The sequence below is a fragment of the Nymphaea colorata genome, chromosome 13 (genome assembly GCF_008831285.2).
Source record: "Nymphaea colorata isolate Beijing-Zhang1983 chromosome 13, ASM883128v2, whole genome shotgun sequence".
NCBI lineage: Eukaryota > Viridiplantae > Streptophyta > Magnoliopsida > Nymphaeales > Nymphaeaceae > Nymphaea > Nymphaea colorata.
Genome location: NC_045150.1, coordinates 8,285,563 through 8,301,976, shown reverse-complemented (window position 1 = coordinate 8,301,976; position 16,414 = coordinate 8,285,563). Strand labels below are relative to the sequence as shown.

At 47.6% G+C, this 16,414-nt stretch overlaps 3 protein-coding genes across 3 annotated transcripts; 2 read left to right on the top strand and 1 right to left on the bottom strand.

Annotated features, from left to right (window-relative positions):
• Nucleotides 1-4,018: 4,018 nt before the first annotated feature.
• LOC116267056 (agamous-like MADS-box protein AGL29) lies at nucleotides 4,019-4,342 on the top strand. Its single transcript, XM_031648605.1, has one exon. The coding sequence runs from the start codon at nucleotides 4,019-4,021 to the stop codon at nucleotides 4,340-4,342; it is 324 nt and encodes a 107-aa protein (XP_031504465.1).
• Nucleotides 4,343-7,049: 2,707 nt separating this feature from the next.
• On the top strand, nucleotides 7,050-7,463 carry LOC116267055 (agamous-like MADS-box protein AGL29). Its single transcript, XM_031648604.1, has one exon. It carries the CDS (start codon nucleotides 7,050-7,052, stop codon nucleotides 7,461-7,463), a length of 414 nt encoding a protein of 137 aa, XP_031504464.1.
• A 4,686-nt stretch (nucleotides 7,464-12,149) lies between these two features.
• Nucleotides 12,150-13,792, bottom strand: LOC116267053 (MADS-box protein SOC1-like). Its single transcript, XM_031648602.1, has 2 exons — nucleotides 13,541-13,792; nucleotides 12,150-12,386 (listed from the first exon to the last, which is right to left on the bottom strand). Exons 1-2 carry the CDS (start codon nucleotides 13,790-13,792, stop codon nucleotides 12,150-12,152), a joined length of 489 nt encoding a protein of 162 aa, XP_031504462.1.
• Nucleotides 13,793-16,414: the final 2,622 nt, after the last annotated feature.

Sequence of the window (16,414 nt, the reverse complement as noted above, 5' to 3'; positions counted from 1 at the left end):
GCCATCATCATCATCCTCAATTTCATTGCCATCGACCGATGGATGAAATGAAAGGGGAGGAAGGAAAAGGGGAAGTGCCTATTTTGCTTATCTTCAATCCTTTTCATGCTAATCCTCTTTTTTCCCATCTTCAAGTAAGTCCAAGGCTGGCCGACTGAACTGGGAGGAAGGGAAAGGGAATGGAAGAATGGAAAGAAGACGAAAGAGGTGAGGTGAAGCTTGTTCAATCCCTCCCTTTTCAATCTCTCCCTTCCCCCAACCATTTAAAAGAACTACGCAGCCACTCTCTCCCCCTCTCCCTCCCTGTTCAATCGGCAGCCACTTCCTCCCAGTTCAATCGGCCAGCCTTGGACTTGCTTGAAGATGAGAAAAAAGAGGATTAGGATGGAAATGATTGAAGAAAAGCAAAAGATGCACGTCACCTTCTCCAAGAGGAGGAATGATCTCTTCAAAAAGGCAGAGGAGATCTGCTCTCTTACAGGTGCCGCCATTGCCATCATCTGATTCAGTGAAGCAGGAAACCCCTTCACTTTCTGCCATCCTCCTTCAGCAGATAGCCACCAACAATTCCTGCAGCAGTACTATGGGAGTTTCAGTGGCTGCACTATCACTGCTGCTCCTTCCCAATCAGCACCCGTGGGTGAAGCCAAATCGATTGGAGAAATTGTGCCCGTCTCAAGTTGGGAGGAGGAAATCAGCAAAAAATGAGGTTGCAACCTCAGTTGCAGAGCATGCAGGAGAAGAAGGCGGCTCTCCGATAGCCGGCCCATGCCCAACCAATGGAGGAAGGCCTGGTTGACTCAAGCATTAATCTTATTATTCTTGGACTTCTCTACCTCCATTGCCATCTTTGTTTTCGCCATCGTCATCATCCTCAATTCCATTGCCATCGACCGATGCCTTGTTTTCGCCATCGTCATCATCCTCAATTCCATTGCTATCGACCGATGGATGAAATTAAAGAGGAGGAAGGGAAAGGGGAAGTGTCTCTTTTGCTTATCTTCAATCCTTTTCATGTTAATCCTCTTTTTTTCCATCTTCAAGCAAGTCCAAGGCTGGGCGACTGAACTGGGAGGAAGGGAAAGGGAATGGAAGAATGGAAAGAAGACGAAAGAGGTGAGGTGAAGCTTGTTCAATCCCTCCCTTTTCAATCCCACTCTTCCACCCAACCATTTAAAAGAACTACGCAGCCACTCTCTCCCCCTCTCCCTCCCTGTTCAATCGGCAGCCACTTCCTCCCAGTTCAATCGGCCAGCCTTGGACTTGCTTGAAGATGAGAAAAAAGAGGATTAAGATGGAAAGGATTGAAGAAAAGCAAAAAAGGCACGTCACCATCTCCAAGAGGAGGAATGATCTCTTCAAAAAGGCAGAGGAGATCTGCTCTCTTACAGGTGCCACCATTGCCATCATCTGCTTCAGTGAAGCAGGAAACCCCTTCACTTTCTGCCATCCTCCTTCAGCAGATAGCCACCAACAATTCCTGCAGCAGTACTATGGGAGTTCCAGTGGCAGCACTATCACTGCTGCTCCTTCCCAATCAGCACCCGTGGGTGAAGCCAAATCGATTGGAGAAATTGTGCCCGTCTCAAGTTGGGAGGAGGAAATCAGCAAAAAATGAGGTTGCAACCTCAGTTGCAGAGCATGCAGGAGAAGAAGGCGGCTCTCCGATAGCCGGCCCATGCCCAACCAATGGAGGAAGGCCTGGTTGACTCAAGCATTAATCTTATTATTCTTGGACTTCTCTACCTCCATTGCCATCTTTGTTTTCGCCATCGTCATCATCCTCAATTCCATTGCCATCGACCGATGCCTTGTTTTCGCCATCGTCATCATCCTCAATTCCATTGCCATCAACCGATGGATGAAATGAAAGGGGAGGAAGGGAAAGGGGAAGTGCCACTTTTGCTTATCTTCAATCTTTTCAATGTTAATCCTCTTTTTTCCCATCTTCAAGCAAGTCCAAGGCTGACCGACTGAACTGGGAGGAAGGGAAAGGAAATGGAAGAATGGAAAGAAGACAAAAGAGGTGAGGTAAAGCTTGTTCAATCCCTCCCTTTACAATCTCACCCTTCCCCCAACCATTTAAAAGAACTACGCAGCCACTCTCTCCCCCTCTCCCTCCCTGTTCAATCGGCAGCCACTTCCTCCCAGTTCAATCGGCCAGCCTTGGACTTGCTCGAAGATGAGAAAAAAGAGGATTAGGATGGAAAGGATTGAAGAAAAGCAAAAGAGGCACGTCACCTTCTCCAAGAGGAGGAATGATCTCTTCAAAAAGGCAGAGGAGATCTGCTCTCTTACAGGTGCCACCATTGCCATCATCTGATTCAGTGAAGCAGGAAACCCCTTCACTTTCTGCCATCCTCCTTCAGCGGATAGCCACCAACAATTCCTGCAGCAGTACTATGGGAGTTTCAGTGGCTGCACTATCACTGCTGCTCCTTCCCAATCAGCACCCGTGGGTGAAGCCAAATCCATTGGAGAAATTGTGCCCGTCTCAAGTTGGGAGGAGGAAATCAGCAAGAAATGAGGTTGCAACCTCAGTTGCAGAGCATGCAGGAGAAGAAGGCGGCTCTCCGGGAGCCGGCCCGTGCCCAACCAATGGAGGAAGGCCTGGTTGACTCAAGTATTAATCTTATTATTATTGGACTTCTATACCTCCATTGCCATCTTTGTTTTCGCCATCGTCATCATCCTCAATTCCATTGCCATCGACCGATGCCGTGTTTTCGTCATCGTCATCATCCTCAATTCCATTGCCATCGACCGATGGATGAAATGAAAGGGGAGGAAGGGAAAGGGGAAGTGCCACTTTTGCTTGTCTTCAATCCTTTCCATGCTAATCCTTTTTTTTCCCATCTTCAAGCAAGTCCAAGGCTGGCCGACTGAACTGGGAGGAAGGGAAAGGGAATGGAAGAATGGAAAGAAGACGAAAGAGGTGAGGTGAAGCTTGTTCAATCCCTCCCTTTTCAATCTCTCCCTTCCCCAACCATTTAAAAGAACTACGCAGCCACTCTCTCCCCCTCTCCCTCCCTGTTCAATCGGCAGCCACTTCCTCCCAGTTCAATCGGCCAGCCTTGGACTTGCTTGAAGATGAGAAAAAAGAGGATTAGGATGGAAATGATTGAAGAAAAGCAAAAGAGGCACGTCACCTTCTCCAAGAGGAGGAATGATCTCTTCAAAAAGGCAGAGGAGATCTGCTCTCTTACAGGTGCCGCCATTGCCATCATCTGATTCAGTGAAGCAGGAAACCCCTTCACTTTCTGCCATCCTCCTTCAGCAGATAGCCACCAACAATTCCTGCAGCAGTACTATGGGAGTTTCAGTGGCTGCACTATCACTGCTGCTCCTTCCCAATCAGCACCCGTGGGTGAAGCCAAATCGATTGGAGAAATTGTGTCCGTCTCAAGTTGGAAGGAAATCAGCAAGAAATGAGGTTGCAACCTCAGTTGCAGAGCATGCAGGAGAAGAAGGCGACTCTCCGATAGCCGACCCATGCCCAACCAATGGAGGAAGGCCTGGTTGACTCAAGCATTAATCTTATTATTCTTGGACTTCTCTACCTCCATTGCCATCTTTGTTTTCGCCATCGTCATCATCCTCAATTCCATTGCCATCGACCGATGCCTTGTTTTCGCCATCGTCATCATCCTCAATTCCATTGCTATCGACCGATGGATGAAATTAAAGAGGAGGAAGGGAAAGGGGAAGTGCCTCTTTTGCTTATCTTCAATCCTTTCCATGCTAATCCTCTTTTTTCCCATCTTCAAGCAAGTCCAAGGCTGGCCGACTGAACTGGGAGGAAGGGAAAAGGAATGGAAGAATGGAAAGAAGACGAAAGAGGTGAGGTGAAGCTTGTTCAATCCCTCCCTTTTCAATCCCACTCTTCCACCCAACCATTTAAAAGAACTACGCAGCCACTCTCTCCCCCTCTCCCTCCCTGTTCAATCGGCAGCCACTTCCTCCCAGTTCAATCGGCCAGCCTTGGACTTGCTTGAAGATGATAAAAAAGAGGATTAGCATGGAAAGGATTGAAGATAAGCAAAAGAGGCACGTCACCTTCTCCAAGAGGAAGAATGATCTCTTCAAAAAGGCGGAGGAGATCTGCTCTCTTACACGTGCCACCATTGCCATCATCTACTTCGATGAAGCAGGAAACCCCTTCACTTTCTGCCATCCTACTTCTGCGGATAGCCACCAGCAATTCCTGCGGCAGTACTATGGGAGTTCCAGTGACTGCACCATCACTGCTGCTCCTTCCCAATCAGCACCCGTGGGTGAAGCTAAATCGATTGGAGAAATTGTGCCCGTCTCAAGTTGGGAGGAGGAAATCAGCAAGAAATGAGGTTGCAACCTCAGTTGCAGAGCATGCAGGAGAAGGAGATGGCTCTCCTGGCGCCGGCCCGTGTGGTTGACTCAAGCATTAATCTTGTTATTCTTGGACTTCTCTACCTCCATTGCCATGGACCGATGCTTTGTTTTCGTCATCGTCATCATCCTCAATTCCATTGCCATCGACCGATGCCTTGTTTTCGCCATCGTCATCATCCTCAATTCCATTGCCATCGACCGATGGATGAAATGAAAGGGGAGGAAGGGAAAGGGGAAGTGCCTATTTTGCTTATCTTTAATCCTTTTCATGGTAATCCTCTTTTTCCCCATCTTCAAGTAAGTCCAAGGCTGGCCGACTGAACTCCGAGGAAGGGAAAGGGAATGGAAGAATGGAAAGAAGACGAAAGAGGTGAGGTGAAAAGCTTGTTCAATCCCTCCCTTTTCAATCCCACTCTTCCACCCAACCATTTAAAAGAACTACGCAGCCACTCTCTCCCCCTCTCCCTCCTTGTTCAATCGGCAGCCACTTCCTCCCAATTCAATCGGTCAGCCTTGGACTTGCTTGAAGATGAGAAAAAAGAGGATTAGCATGGAAATGATTGAAGATAAGCAAAAGAGTCATGTCACCTCTTTCAAAATGGAGGAATGATCTGTTCAAAAAGGCGAAGGAGATCTGTACTCTTACAGGTGCCACCATTGCCATCATCTGCTTCAGTGAAGCTGGAAACCCCTTCACATTCTGTCATCCTCCTTCTGCGGATAGCCACCAACAATTTATGCGACAGTACTATGGGAGTTCCAGTGGCTCCACCATCATTGCTGCTCCTTCCCAATCAGCACCCTTGGGTGAAGCCAAATCGATTGGAGAAATTGTGCCCGTCTCAAGTTGGAAGGAGGAAATCAGCAAGAAATGAGGTTGCAACCTCAGTTCCAGAGCATGCAGGAGAAGGAGGCGGCTCTCCGAGAGCCGGCCCGTGCCCAACCAATTGAGGAAGGCCTGGTTGACTCAAGCATTAATCTTATTATTCTTGGACTTCTATACCTCCATTGCCATCTTTGTTTTCGCCATCGTCAGCAACCAACAATTCCTGCGGCAGTACTATGCGAGTTCTAGTGGCTGCACCATCACTGCTCCTTCCCAATCAGCACCCGTGGGTGAAGCCAAATCGATTGGAGAAATTGTGTCTGTCTGAAGTTGGGAGGAGGAAATCAACAAGAAATGACGTTGCAACCTCAGTTGCAGAGCAATGCAGGAGAAGGAGGTGGCTCTCCTGGAGCCAGCCCGTGCCCAATCAATGGAGGAAGGCATGGTTGACTCAAGCATTAATCTTGTTATTCTTGGACTTTTCTACCTCCATTGCCATCTTTGTTTTCGCCATCGTTATCATCCTCAATTCCATTGCCATCGACCGATGCCTTGTTTTCGCCATCGTCATCATCCTCAATTCCATTACCGTCGACCGAAGGATGAAATGAAAGGGGAGGAAGGAAAAGGGGAAGTGCCTCTTTTGCTTATCTTCAATTCTTTCCATGCTAATCCTCTTTTTTCCCATCTTCAAGCAAGTCCAAGACTGGCCGACTGAACTGGGAGGAAGGGAAAGGGAATAGAAGAATGGAAAGAAGACGAAAGAGGTGAGGTGAAGCTTGTTCAATCCCTCCCTTTTCAATCCCACTCTTCCCCCCAACCATACAAAAGAACTACGCAGCCACTCTCTCCCCCTCTCCCTCCCTGTTCAATCGGCAGCCACTTTCTCCCAGTTCAATCGGCCAGCCGTGGACTTGCTTGAAGATGAGAAAAAAGAGGATTAGCATGGAAAGGATTGAAGATAAGGAAAAGGGTCACGTCACCTTTTTCAAAATGGAGGAATGATCTCTTCAAAAAGGCAGAGGAGATCTGATCTCTTACAGGTGCCACCATTGCCAGCATCTGCTTCAGTGAAGCAGGAAATCCCTTCACTTTCTGCCATCCTCCTTCTGCGGATAGTCACCAACAATTCCTGCAGCAGTGCTATGGGAGCTCTAGCTGCACCATCACTGCTGCTCCTTCCCAATCAGCACCCGTTGGTGTACCCACATCGATTAGAGAAATTGTGTCTGTCTCAAGTTGGGAGGAGGAAATCATCAAGAAATGAGGCTGTAACCTCAGTTGCAGAGCATGCAAGAGAAGGAGGCGGCTCTCCTGGAGCCAGCCCGTGCCCAACCAATGGAGGAAGGTCTGGTTGACTCAAGCATTAATCTTGTTATTCTTGGACTTTTCTACCTCCATTGCCATGGACCGATGCTTTGTTTTCGCCATCGTCATCATCCTCAATTTCATTGCCATCGACCGATGCCTTGTTTTCGCCATCGTCATCATCTTCAATTTCATTGCCGTCGACCGATGGATGAAATGAAAGGGGAGGAAGGGAAAGGGGAAGTGCCACTTTTGCTTATCTTCAATCTTTTCAATGTTAATCCTCTTTTTTCCCATCTTCAAGCAAGTCCAAGGCTGGCCGACTGAACTGGGAGGAAGGGAAATGGAATGGAAGAATGGAAAGAAGACGAAAGAGGTGAGGTGAAGCTTGTTCAATCCCTCCCTTTTCAATCCCACCCTTCCCCCCAACTATTTAAAAGAACTACGCAGCCACTCTCTGCCCCTCTCCCTCCCCGATCAGCCACTTCCTACCAGTTCAATCGGCCAGCCTTGGACTTGCTTGAAGATTAGAAAGAAGAGGATTAGCATGGAAAGGATTGAAGATAAGCAAAAGAGGCATGTCACCTTCTCCAAGAGGAGGAATGATCTCTTCAAAAAGGTGGAGGAGATCTGCTCTCTTACACGTGCCACTATTGTCATCATCTGCTTCAGTGAAGCAGGAAACCCCTTCACTTTCTGCCATCCTTCTTCTGCGGATAATCACCAACAATTCCTGCGGCAGTACTATGGGAGTTCCAGTGGCTGCACCATCACTGCTGCTTCTTTCCAATCAGCACCGTGGGTGAAGCCAAATCGATTGGAGAAATTGTGCCCGTCTCAAGTTGGGAGGAGGAAATCAGCAAGAAATGAGGTTGCAACCTCAGTTGCAAAGCATGCACGAGAAGTTGATGGCTCTCCTGGAGCCGGCCCGTGCCCAATCAATGGAGGAAGGCCTGGTTGACTCAAGCATTAATCTTGTTATTCTTGGACTTCTCTACCTCCATTGCCATGGACCGATGCCTTGTTTTCGCCATTGTCATCATCGTCAATTCCATTGCCATCGACCGATGGATGAAATGAAAGGGGAGGATGGGAAAGGGGAAGTGCCTATTTTGCTTATCTTCAATCCTTTCCTTGCTAATCCTCTTTTTTTCCATCTTCAAGTAAGTCCAAGGCTGGCCGACTGAACTGGGAGGAAGGGAAAGGAAATGGAAGAATGGAAAGAAGACGAAAGAGGTGAGGTGAAGCTTGTTCAATCCCTCCCTTTTCAATCTCTCCCTTCCCCCAACCATTTAAAAGAACTACGCAGCCACTCTCTCCCCCTCTCCCTCCCTGTTCAATCGGCAGCCACTTCCTCCCAGTTCAATCGGCCAGCCTTGGACTTGCTTGAAGATGAGAAAAAAGAGGATTAGGATGGAAATGATTGAAGAAAAGCAAAAGAGGCACGTCACCTTCTCCAAGAGGAGGAATGATCTCTTCAAAAAGGCAGAGGAGATCTGCTCTCTTACAGGTGCCGCCATTGCCATCATCTGATTCAGTGAAGCAGGAAACCCCTTCACTTTCTGCCATCCTCCTTCAGCAGATAGCCACCAACAATTCCTGCAGCAGTACTATGGGAGTTTCAGTGGCTGCACTATCACTGCTGCTCCTTCCCAATCAGCACCCGTGGGTGAAGCCAAATCGATTGGAGAAATTGTGCCCGTCTCAAGTTGGGAGGAAATCAGCAAGAAATGAGGTTGCAACCTCAGTTGCAGAGCATACAGGAGAATCCCTCCCTTTTCAATCTCTCCCTTCCCCCAACCATTTAGAAGAAGTCCAAGGCTGGCCGACTGAACTGGGAGGAATGGAAAGGAAATGGAAGAATAGAAAGAAGACGAAAGAGGTGAGGTAAAGCTTGTTCAATCCCTCCCTTTACAATCTCACCCTTCCCCCCAACCATTTAAAAGAACTACGCATCCAATCTCTCCCCCTCTCCCTCCCTGTTCAATCGGCAGCCACTTCCTCCGAGTTCAATCGGCCAGCCTTGGACTTGCTTGAAGATGAGAAAAAAGAGGATTAGGATTGAAAGGATTGAAGAAAAGCAAAAGAGGCACGTCACCTTCTCCAAGAGGAGGATTGATCTCTTCAAAAAGGCAGAGGAGATCTACTCTTTTACAGGTGCCACCATTGCCATCATCTGCTTCAGTGAAGCAGGAAACCCCTTCACTTTCTGCCATCCTCCTTCAGCGGATAGCCACCAACAATTCCTGCAGCAGTACTATGGGAGTTCTAGTGGCTGCACCATCACTGCTGCTCCTTCCCAATCAGCACCCGTGGGAGAACCCAAATCGATAGGATAAATTGTGCCTGTCTCAAGTTGAGAGGAGGAAATCAGCAAGAAATGATGTTGCAACTTCAGTTGCAGAGCATGCAGGAGAAGGAGGCGGCTCTCCTGGAGCCGGCCCGTGCCCAACCAATGGAGGAAGGCCTGGTTGACTTAAGCATTAATCTTATTATTCTTGGACTTCTCTATCTCCGTTGCCATCTTTGTTTTCGCCATCGTCATCATCCTCAATTCCATTGCCATCGACCGATGCCCTGTTTTCGCCATCGTCATCATCCTCAATTCCATTGCCATTGACCGATGGATGAAATGAAAGGGGAGGAAGGGAAAGGGGAGGTGCCTCTTTTGCTTATCTTCAATCCTTTCCATGCTAATCCTCTTTTTTCCCATCTTCAAGCAAGTCCAAGGCTGGCCAACTGAACTGAGAGGAAGGAAAAGGGAATGGAAGAATGGAAAGAAGTCGAAAGAGGTGAGGTGAAGATTGTTCAATGTCTCCCTTTTCAATCTCACCCTTCCCCCCTACTATTTAAAAGAACTACACAGCCACTCTCTGCCCCTCTCCCTCCCTGTTCAATCGGCAGCTACTTCCTCCCAGTTCAATCGGCCAGCCTTGGACTTGCTTGAATATGAGAAAAAAGATGATTAGCATGGAAAGGATTGAAGATAAGCAAAAGAGCCACGTCACCTTTTTCAAAATGGAGTAATGATGTCTTCAAAAAGGCGAATGAGATCTGCTCTCTTACAGGTGCCATCATCTGCTTCAATGAAGCAGGAAACCACCTCACTTTCTGTCATCCTTCTTCTGCGGATAGCCACCAACAATTCCTGCAGCAGTACTATGGGAGTTCCAGTGGCTGCACCATCACTGCTGCTCCTTCCCAATCAGCACCCGTGGGTGAACCCAAATCGATTGGAGAAATTGTGTCTGTCTCAAGTTGGGAGGAGGAAATCAACAAGAAATGAGGTTGCAACCTCAGTTGCAGAGCATCCAGGAGAATGAGGCAGCTCTCCGGGAGCCGGCCCGTACCCAACCAATGGAGGAAGGCCTGGTTGACTCAAGCATTAATCTTATTATTATTGGACTTCTATAGCTCCATTGCCATCTTTGTTTTCGCCATCGTCATCATCCTCAGTTCCATTGCCATCGACCGATGCCTTGTTTTCGCTATCGTCATCATCCTCAATTCCATTGCCATCGACCGATGGATGAAATGAAAGGGGAGGAAGGGAAAGGGGAAGTGCCTCTTTTGCTTGTCTTCAATCATTTCCATGCTAATCCTCTTTTTTCTCATCTTCAAGCAAGTCCAAGGCTGGCCGACTGAACTGGGAGGAAGGGAAAGTGAATGGAAGAATGGAAAGAAGACGAAAGAGGTGAGGTGAAGCTTGTTCAATCCCTCCCTTTTCAATCCCACTCTTCCCCCCAACCATTTAAAATGACTACACAGCCACCCTCTCCCCTTCTCCCTCCCTGTTCAATCGGCAGCCACTTCCTCCCAGTTCAATCGGCCAGCCTTGGACTTGCTTGAAGATGAGAAAAAAGAGGATTAGCATGGAAAGGATTGATGATAAGCAAAAGAGGCACGTCACCTTCTCCAAGAGAAGGAATGATCTCCTCAAAAAGGCGGAGGAGATCTGCTCTCTTACACGTGCCACCATTGCCATCATCTGCTTCAGTGAAGCAGGAAACCCCTTCACTTTCTGCCATCCTCCTTCTGCGGATAGCCACCAACAATTCCTGCGGCAGTACTATGGGAGTTCCAGTGGCTGCACCATCACTGCTGCTCCTTCCCAATCAGCACCCGTGGGTGAAGCTAAATCGATTGGAGAAATTGTGCCCGTCTCAAGTTGGGAGGAGAAAATCAGCAAGAAATGAGGATGCAACCTCAGTTGCAAAGCATGCAGGAGAAGGAGGTGGCTCTCCTGGAGCCGGCCCGTGCCCAATCAATGGAGGAAGGCCTGGTTGACTAAAGCATTAATCTTATTATTCTTGGACTTCTCTACCTCAATTGACATCTTTGTTTTCGCCATCGTCATCATCCTCAATTCCATTGCCATCGACCGATGCCTTGTTTTCGCCATCGTCATCATCCTCAATTCCATTGCCATCGACCGATGGATGAAATGAAAGGGGAGGAAGGGAAAGGGGAAGTGCCTCTTTTGCTTATCTTCAATCATTTCCATGCTAATCCTCTTTTTTCCCATCTTCAAGCAAGTCGAAGGCTGGCCGATTGAACTGGGAGGAAGTGAAAGGGAATGGAAGAATGGAAAGAAGACGAAAGAGGTGATGTGAAGCTTGTTCAATCCCTCCCTTTTCAATCCCACTCTTCCCCCCAACCATTTAAAAGAACTATGCAACCACTCTCTCCCCCTCTCCCTCCCTGTTCAATCGGCAGCCACTTCCTCCCAATTCAATCGGCCAGCCTTGGACTTGCTTGAAGATGAGAAAAAAGAGGATTAGCATGGAAATGATTGAAGATAAGCAAAAGAGGCACGTCACCTTTTTCAAAATGGAGGAATGATCTCTTCAAAAAGGTGGAGGAGATCTGCTCTCTTACAGGTGCCACCATTGCCATCATCTGCTTCAGTGAAGCAGGAAACCCCTTCACTTTCTGTCATCATCCTTCTGCGAATAGCCACCAACAATTCCTGCAGCAGTACTAAGGGAGTTCTGGCTGCACCATCACTGCTGCTCTTTCCCAATCAGCACCCGTGGGTGAACCTAAATCGATTGGAGAAATTGTGTTTGTCTCAAGTTGGAGAAGGAAATCAGCAAGAAATGAGGCTGCAACCTCAGTTGCAGAGCAAATTGGAGAAGGAGGCGGCTCTCCTGGAGCCGGCCCGTGCCAAACCAATGGAGGAAAGCCTGGTCGACTCAAGCATTAATCTTGTTATTCTTGGACTTCTCTACCTCCATTGCCATGGACCGATGCATTGTTTTCGCCATCGTCATCATCCTCAATTCCATTACCATCGACCGATGCATTGTTTTCGCCATCGTCATCATCCTCAATTCCATTGCCATCGATCGATTGATGAAATGAAAGGGGAGGAAGGGAAAGGGGAAGTGCCTCTTTTGCTTATCTTCAATCCTTTCCAGGCTAATCCTCTTTTTTCCCATCTTCAAGCAAGTCCAAGGCCGGTCGACTGAACTGTGAGGAAGGGAAAGGAAATGGAAGAATGGAAAGAAGACAAAAAAGGTGAGGTGAAGCTTGTTCAATCCCTCCTTTTTCAATCACACCCTTCCCCCCAACCATTTAAAAGAACTACGCAGCCACTCTCTCCCCCTCTCCCTCCCTGTTCAATCGGCAGCCACTTCCTCCCAGTTCAATTGGCCAGCCTTGGACTTGCTTGAAGATGAGAAAAAAGAGGATTAACATGGAAAGGATTGAAGATAAGCAATAGAGGCACGTCACCTTCTCCAAGAGGAGGAATGATCTCTTCAAAAAGGCGGAGGAGATCTGCACTCTTACAGGTGCCACCATTGCCATCATCTGCTTCAGTGAAGCAGGAAACCCCTTCACTTTCTGTCATCCTCCTTCTGCGGATGGCCACCAACAATTCCTGCAGCAGTACTATGGGAGTTCCAGTGGCTGCACCATCACTCCTGCTCCTTCCCAATCAGCACTCGTGGGTAAAACCAAATCGATTGGAGAAATTGTGCCCGTCTCAAGTTAGGAGGAGGAAATCAACAAGAAATGATGCTGCAACCTCAGTTGCAGAGCATGCAGGAGAAGGAGGCAGCTCTCCTGGAGCCGGCCCGTGCCCAACCAATGGAAGAAGGCCTGGTTGACTCAAGCATTAATCTTGTGAGTACTAATTGTTGTTATTCTTGGACTTCTCTACCTCCATTGTCATGGACCGATGCTTTGTTTTCGCTATCGTCATCATCTTCAATTCCATTGCCATCGACCGATGCCTTGTTTTCGCCATCGTCATCATCCTCAATTCCATTGCCATCGACCGATAGATGAAATAAAAGGAGAGGAAGGGAAAGGGGAAGTGCCTCTTTTGCTTATCTTCAATCCTTTTCATGCTAATCCTCTTTTTTCCCATCTTCAAGCAAGTTCAAAGCTGGTCGATTGAACTGGGAGGAAGTGGCTGCCGATTGAACAGAGAGGGAGAGGGGGAGAGAGTGGCTGCGTAGTTCTTTTAAATGGTTGGGGGGAAGGGTGAGATTGAAAAGGGAGGGATTGAACAAGCTTCACCTCACCTCTTTCGTCTTCTTTTCATTCTTCCATTCTCTTTCCCTTCCTCCCAGTTCAATCGGCCAACCTTGGACTTGCTTGAAGATGGGAAAAAAGAGGATTAACATGGAAATGATGGAAGATAAGCAAAAGAGGCACTTCCCCTTTCCCTTCCTCCCCTTTCATTTCATCCATCGGTCGATGGCAATGGAATTGAGGATAATGACGATGGCGAAAACAAGGCATCGGTCGATGGCAATGGAATTGAGGATGATGACGATGGCGAAAACAAAGCATCGGTCCATGGCAATGGAGGTAGAGAAGTCCAAGAATAACAACAATTAATACTCACAAGATTAATGCTTGAGTCAACCAGGCCTTCCTCCACTGGTTGGGCATGGGCCGGCTCCAGGAGAGTCGCCTCCTTCTCCTGCATGCTCTGCAACTGAGGTTGCAGTCTCATTTCTTGCTGATTTCCTCCTCCCAACTTGAGACGGACACAATTTCTCCAATCGATTTGGGTTCACCCACAGGTGCTGATTGGGAAGGAGCAGCAGTGATGGTGCAGCCACTGGAACTCCCATAGTACTGCTGCAGGAATTGTTGGTGGCCATCCGCAGGAGGAGGATGACAGAAAGTGAAGGGGTTTCCTGCTTCACTGAAGTAGATGATGGCAATGGTGGCACCTGTAAGAGAGCAGATCTCCTCCACCTTTTTGAAGAGATCATTCCTCCTCTTGGAGAATGTGACGTGCCTCTTTTGCTTATCTTCAATCCTTTCCATGCTAATCCTCTTTTTTCCCATCTTCAAGCAAGTTCAAAGCTGGTCGATTGAACTGGGAGGAAGTGGCTGCCGATTGAACAGAGAGGGAGAGGGGGAGAGAGTGGCTGCGTAGTTCTTTTAAATGGTTGGGGGGAAGGGTGAGATTGAAAAGGGAGGGATTGAACAAGCTTCACCTCACCTCTTTCGTCTTCTTTCCATTCTTCCATTCCCTTTCACTTCCTCCCAGTTCAATCTGCCAGCCTTCGACTTGCTTGAAGATGGGAAAAAAGAGGATTAGCATGGAAATGATTGAAGATAAGCAAAAGAGACGCTTCCCCTTTTCCTTCCTCCCCTTTCATTTCATCGATCGGTCAATGACAATGGAATTGAGGATGATGACGATGGCGAAAACAAGGCATCGGTCGATGGCAATGGAATTGAGGATGATGACGATGGCGAAAACAAAACATCGGTCCATGGCAATGGAGGTAGAGAAGTCCAAGAATAACAACAATTAATACTCACAAGATTAATGCTTGAGTCAACCAGGCCTTCCTCCACTGGTTGGGCACGGGCCGGCTCCAGGAGAGTCGCCTCCTTCTCCTGCATGCTCTGCAACTGAGGTTGCAGCCTCATTTCTTGCTGATTTCCTCCTCCTAACTTGAGACGGACACAATTTCTCCAATCGATTTGGGTTCACCCACGGGTGCTGATTGGGAAGGAGCAGCAGTGATGGTGCAGCCACTGGAACTCCCATAGTACTGCTGCAGGAATTGTTGGTGGCCATCCGCAGGAGGAGGATGGCAGAAAGTGAAGGGGTTTCCTACTTCTTCACTAAAGCAGATGATGGCAATGGTGGTACTTGTAACAGAGCAGAGCTCCTCCGCCTTTTTGAAGAGATCATTCCTCCTCTTAGAGGAGGTGACGTGCCTCTTTTGCTTATCTTCAATCATTTCCATGTTAATCCTCTTTTTTCTCATCTTCAAGCAAGTCCAAAGTTGGCCGATTGAACTGGGAGGAAGTGGCTGCCGATTGAACAGGGAGGAAGAGGGGGAGAGAGTGGCTGCCGATTGAACTGGGAGGGAGAGATTGAACAGGAAGGGAGAGGGGGAAAGAGTGGCTGCGTAGTTCTTTTAAATGGTTGGAGGGAATGGTAGGATTGAAAAGGGAGGGATTGAACAAGCTTCACCTCACCTCTTTCGTCTTCTTTCCATTATTCCATTCCCTTTCCCTTTCTCCCAGTTCAATCGGCCAGCCTGAGCCATTGGAGACTCACCTCATTTTTTGGAGTGAGCTGGTGCGTTATCAATCTTCACCCTCTTCATTTTTTTGGAGTGAGCTCGTGCGTTATCAATCTTCACCCTCTTCATTCTTCTCAGCATCCACGTGACTGCCTTCTCCCATTGACCTCTCTCTCTCTCTCTCTGCAGCGGACGTCCCAGGCAATCACTCACCAGTCGCCACTAAAAAATGAACAATCATAATATAGTCGAACTAATCAAGACAGAGCATCCTATCCGAATGGTTGCCAGAATTACAATAATTCCGTCGAGCATAATCGATTACCGAATCCATGTCCTGGAAACGTCAACTCCACCACAAGCAACGTTAAGAGGAACCAATCAGAGGTGCCCATCTTCACTAACACCAAATTCAGGCGAACCAGCTCCCGATACAAGAAAACCAAATCCCACCTTCTCGTCTGTCACCAACCAAGCCAATAAATCTCCCATAAACAAAAAAAGAAAGAATAACCAACCATCCGAACCAACAAGATCAATTGTCAGTATCAATCAACGGGGACCTGTGAATCACTCTCCTTGTTCTTCAATCCAATGATGACTACCAAATCACGAAAAGAGAACGTCGGAGGACGAAATAAGCCAACAGGTTGACCTGAGATATAGTTGGCACGCAGCGGTTGGTTCGATCAGATCTGGGAGGTGGTCAGACTCCGCGGATCGCCCGAGGAGAGATAAAGAGGCGTTCGTGGGGAGATCTTTATGTTTCCGAACGTCGCGTAGACCCGCCGTTTTGATGCAACCATAGGTGTGAACATACAGTACCGACAAGGTGAGAGGCATTGATTTGCATCCCTTTAAGATTAGTTTATTATTTTAACTGAAGTCCCTCGAGAAAAGAGGAACTTTCGTTGTCCGACTAATGCCTGCTTGCTTCAAGATCCGCTGTTTAAAAAACGACAATGGCGGATGGTTGCCATCGACGCTGATGTCCTCCACTGCTTCTTTGAAGTCCAATCGTTGACGGTGATGGCTACAAATTAGTTGCAGTTTGAAGCTCTTTTCATTTGGACTGAGTTCGTAAGATTCGACAAAAATCTATGTAATATATATTAGAAAACTGGCCTCATGAGTACTCTTAGTTTTTTTTTGCTACTTGTAAATGCATATAGATATTTGTGAAACCAGTGTTTTCGGGAGTCGTTTTTCCGCGTGGAATCCGGTAGCTGTCTGTTTGTGCAAAGTCAGCTTGTATCAGAATCATATGCTTATTGTTAAAAATGTTAGTATAAACATCAAGGCAGAAGAAACTGTAAAAAAGAAAATAACAACCATAAATGAAACAAATCCCAGTTACTTCATGAAGGTGATGTTCTTTCTTTGTTTCGGGTGAGCGAGATGT